This window comes from Montipora foliosa, chromosome 11, assembly GCF_036669935.1.
Source record: "Montipora foliosa isolate CH-2021 chromosome 11, ASM3666993v2, whole genome shotgun sequence".
Classification (NCBI taxonomy): Eukaryota; Metazoa; Cnidaria; class Anthozoa; order Scleractinia; family Acroporidae; genus Montipora; species Montipora foliosa.
Window position 1 is genome coordinate 25,422,248 of NC_090879.1, and position 5,000 is coordinate 25,427,247.

At 43.0% G+C, this 5,000-nt stretch overlaps 1 protein-coding gene across 1 annotated transcript in view; it reads left to right on the forward strand.

Annotated features, from left to right (window-relative positions):
- LOC137975938 (uncharacterized) overlaps nucleotides 1–5,000 on the forward strand; it is a 13,331-nt gene that overhangs the window by 5,539 nt on the left and 2,792 nt on the right. Inside the window, exons 4-6 of the mRNA XM_068823151.1 lie at nucleotides 1,675–1,793; nucleotides 2,723–2,843; nucleotides 4,237–4,319. Of these exons, the coding sequence (XP_068679252.1) occupies nucleotides 1,675–1,793; nucleotides 2,723–2,843; nucleotides 4,237–4,319 (323 nt within the window). The remainder of the gene's footprint in view (nucleotides 1–1,674; nucleotides 1,794–2,722; nucleotides 2,844–4,236; nucleotides 4,320–5,000) is intronic.

Here is a 5,000-nt window from a genome sequence, read left to right on the forward strand (position 1 = left end):
GATGCTATGCTCTAGCAACTGAGCTATGAAGCAACTCAATTTTGGAGCAGGTCAATTTTTTGGGCTCATCTATTCCCGAGAAAGCAGTTCAAACATATACATTCAATTCATCGAGTCCCTTCGCGGGTCCTTCGCGGAAACAAATGAGCCCAACGCATTGACCTGCTTCTCATTGCTCAGTTGGTAGAGCATCCACGTGATCCGGGGGCTTAATTCGGAGGACTGGGGAGAAAAGTTTTAATGCCGTATCTCACAACCGCGCGCGGCCTTAGGTGTTGTTTCCGAACTCCCTGCAGTATTAATATTGCCATCGCCAAAACTCAACAGATCATTACGTGTCTACCACATTTCCTGTTACTGAATGAACATTCAAGTAGACCCGACGAGATCTAACCCCACCTCTGCCATGTTGAATTCGAAAATAAGACCGCGCGCGGTTGTGGGATACGGCGTTAAAATTTTTCTCCCCAGTCCTCCCAATTACGTCACCAGATCACCTGGTTGTAGCGTCATCGCAGAGGTCGTGGGTTCGACTCGATCCTGTTGGAGCCACCTAGATTTTTCAAGTGTCTAAAAGAGACAATTGCTTAAAATTGTTCAGATGAGTGCGAGGATATATAACCCGGACTTCAAACACACACATTTAATTTATATTGAAAGTGCAGCACAGGCTGTAAATCAAGTGAGTTATGATCCTCCCAGTTATATGAACGCAATTTTGGCAATTGCGTAGAGAAGCCTAAAAAATTTAGGACTTCAACGGGGTTTGAACCCGGCATCGCGAGGTCACGGCTCAAACCCCGTTGAAGTCCTGAATTTTTCAGGCTTCTCTTCGCAATTGCTAAATTGTGTTCATAACTGCGAGGATCATAGCTAACTTGATTTCATATGCGCAATTCAATATAACCTCTCAATTTCGATTACAATCAATATACTGGCCAAAGGTCTGGACAGGGCCTAAGGATAGTGCTGGGCTGTGACTAAAAGTTGTGACTATTTTTGACATTTAAAGTAAGTTTGCGAGTCGTTTGATCTGCTCGATTCGAATTCAGTCATGCAAGCAAGCTAGCTGCAGCTGCTTGTGACTGAATCGGCTGACACAAAAGGAACTTCTAGAAGTACATTATAAAGATAAACTCCCTCATAATATTGTAAAGGTATTGGATGAAGATCCCTGGCTGTTGGTATTAATACGGATATATCACTTGCCTGACATCTTCTGGGATATCACCCCTACTCTTGAAGGTCACCGCTGGATCCAAAATGGATAAGAATCATTAGCCATGCTTCGAACAACGGTTTTATAAGCATGAAAGAGAAGGCCTACTCTCGGACCTTAAGTCGCAAAATGAGTTAACAAAGTAGTGGCAGATCAAGGGAAGCACATCGACAATTGTATACGGCTCAGCGTAGACTTTTGTTATTTGAGTCAGTATGGCGCACCCGAAAGATTGCCAACGACGAGAGATGCTTAGCGACGGTCGTCGAGACTTCTTGAGTGTTTAAGCCTAAGTAACTAAGCCTAAGTAACTAAGCAGGTTTGCAAAGACATATTTCAAGATGTATATGTTATCCTGGGATAAAGGCATTTCAGCATTTGTGTACCAACCAAAAGGGGTTGAGTTAATGGTATTTGGTTGCCATTCTCCTTGATTTTCCAATCTTTTCCTGCAGATTTCTGACAAGTGTGAGTCTTGTGGCAAATTGTTTGCTAAGTACTTCTGCAATAAGTGCAAGCTACTCATCGAAAAGGAAGTTGACGCTTATCACTGTGACAAATGTGGAATATGTCGGTAAGTATTTTATAAAAGTGTGACTAATTTTAACGACGATCTTGGTTTGGTTTCTGAGGATGGGAGAAAATCGGGATACCCAGAGAAAGAAACCTTTCTTAGCAGAGTAGAGAACTGTCGAACTCATCCCACACGTCAAATCTAGGAAACAATCCCAGACCACATTGGTGACATGTTTGAATCCAGTTGAAAACATGTGATTTATGCACCAAAAGGGCAAAATGATTACAGATTCTTAGTTAAACTTCGGCGGAAACGCAAAGACCACCAGTCTAGTTGCCAGGGCCGCGCTTAAACAAACTGAATCGAGGTTCACAAGCCGTACGATATTCTCGATACCACGGGCTTTCGCCAATAAAAGTTAAAGAATAGAGTTAAATTCCTGGAGAATTAGCTTTAGGCCGCTCAGGGTTTCATTTTGGACCCTTGACGTCATGTGAGTACGGTCGATAACGCTTTCTTGCCTGTTTAGTAATGCGTTCAGACGGAGCCAAGGTCCATTTTTTTAACCCTTGGCAGGAGGTATCGTTCCAAGTTTCTGAGACTGCGCAGAAGAGCAGGAATCTTTATTCGCGGACTTCCTGATTCGTAACCATTCAGAGTTCCTTATCCTTGATTCTGAGTAAAAGAATCGCGCTCTTTGCAGACCATGAATTTGCCACAAGGCCGGACCTCATTTATTACGTACCGTTAGGGAAGACACCACTCCTATCCCGTTGCGCACAACTTGTCCTCAGTAATTAACTAATTTTTCTGATTTTAAATTGATGAAAAGCTGAGAGAGCGATATCCACCACACTTTGCGTCCTCATTATCATAAGAGAGTCAAGGGAACTGCGTCCAATTCTCTCAAGAATATACATTGACATTTTTTCATCGAATCGGAGGATTGCAAAAAAGTAATTAATATGTTTCTCTCCTTGAAAAAGAGGAAACAAGACGGACCACTTCCATTGTGATGAGTGTAACGTTTGCATGGCGACTGCTTTAAGGGGAAACCACAAATGCTTCAAAGATCGAGGTCACGATCCGTGTGCCGTTTGCTATGAGGTAAGCTTTCCATCTATACATCATATCACTGATCCATGTGAAAAACAACATAAAAAGCAGGGTGATATGCCAACATATCACGCATGAGTACAACCATTTCACCTGGTCAATTAGCAGCCATGGACAGCTGTTTCAGCCTTGCTGGGCCTCATCATCTGAGCCTCGTAACCCTAACCCTAACATTAAAGCACCCGCCTGATATGCATCCATATATCTGTCCTACCACTCATCCTGCCCGTCCGTCTTTACATCCATGCTTCCATCCATCCAGCCACCCTTCCCTCCCTCGATTCATTTATCCATTCCTCCATCTGTCCATCCACCCACCCGTCGCCCGTCCGTCCGTCCGACCATGCATCAATCCATTCACGTTAATGATGCTGTTACGGACACAGAATTGTAATTTGTCAACAGCTTCAATTGGGGAACCTGGAAGATGAACAAATCTACCGAAGTGAATTGGTGAATATTTACCGAGACGTAATTAACTATGAGAAGGTGATGTGAAGTGCTATTTTCTACCAGTGTAAAACATGTGGAAATGGAAATGGGCCCACTCAACTAATGGAAATGGGCCCACTCAAGGACAAAGAAAAACTCTGACCAGGGTGGGAATTGAACCAACGACCTTCGTGCTAGATCACCGCTACTCTACCGTCTGGGCTACGAGGTCAGACGGGAACAGGTTGTAGGAATTGAAGATGTCAAATACACGGCAATTAATAGAAAATAGCACTTCACATCACTCTCTCATAGTTAATTCTGTTGAAATATAAGTGCTACACGGCCAACGTTTGAATAAACGTAACCCGTTGTAATTGTACATATTCATTGCCGTGAATTTGACATCTTCAATTCCCACAACCGGCTCTCGTCTAACCTTGTAGCTCAGTCGGTAGAGTCGCGGTGATCTAACCCGAAGGTCGTGGGTTCAATTCTCACCTTGTTCAGATTTTCTCTCTGTCCTTGAGTGGGCCCATTTCCATTAGTAGAGCTAACGCTCACGTAGTTTACATGGGTAGAAAATAGCACTTTACATCAACCTCTCATAGTTAATTCTGTTGAAATATAAGTGCTTCACGGCCAACGTTTGCATAAACGTAACCCCTTGTACTTTTACCGAGACGTAGTCGAGGTAAATATTCCCCAATATTCACTGAGCCTGAGGCGAATAATTGTTTTAGTATAATTTTCAGCTGTGTATATCAAGAAAATGCAAAACAACGTGCTAAAACACGAAAAAAAAAAGGCACAAAAAGTGCTTGCCTAGCTTAGCGGCCGCGCCTCCAAAATGTTATTCACCGGGTAGCGCGGTGAATATAACACCGAATTCTTATATTCACCCCTGAAAACTATACCTAAAGTCATTATACAATTCTCTATGTCTTTTCAGGAGGTGTTCAAAGGAGCCATCATTTTGCCCTGCTTTCACATGATTCACAAGGAATGCGGGGAAAATCTTCTTCGTTTTGGAAGGTTAATATCTCCTTTCCTGAGAAAATTATTCTAGGTGCATTGATTTAGCCACCGTACCGTTTTCTTCCCGTGCAACATGTAGCTCTGACACCGTACATCACATTCTCGTCCCTCGAGTCCTTTTTTTTTTAGTCAGCACCAAGAACGTAACACGGACTCTGGCCACAGCCAAAAATACGCGTGGTCGCGGAGTGGTGGGGACATCATCATGGGGGAGCCTCTATCTCACACATTTGGCCCAGGAGTCAACCCTTTCCCGAGTGCATTTATTTATAGAACACCTCCCTTGGCAGATTCAGCACGCCCGTGGAATGTTGTAAAAAGCCAATCTCCCTTGGGAAATTCAACACGCCCAATGTTGTAAAAGCGCACCCCCTGCACCTTCCCCCTAGATCCACCCCTGATCTTAAGTGGACAAATATCCCAAACAAAAAGTACAAGTTGTCTTTTGGAAGAAAAAAATGAAAATGGTATAACGATGGTAAGAATGACATAAATAGAAGAGAATATTTTCTGATTTTAAATATTGTACCTTTTTAGTTTAAAATACGTTCTAGACCCCTCTTTGTTGCTTAGCTCATCCGCGAGTTGCATATCATTTCTACTGCCAGAAAACGCGAAAGAAAACTACTTTTCGCAAGGCGATCAATGTTAAAGTCACTTTAAAAAAAGGAAAACTCG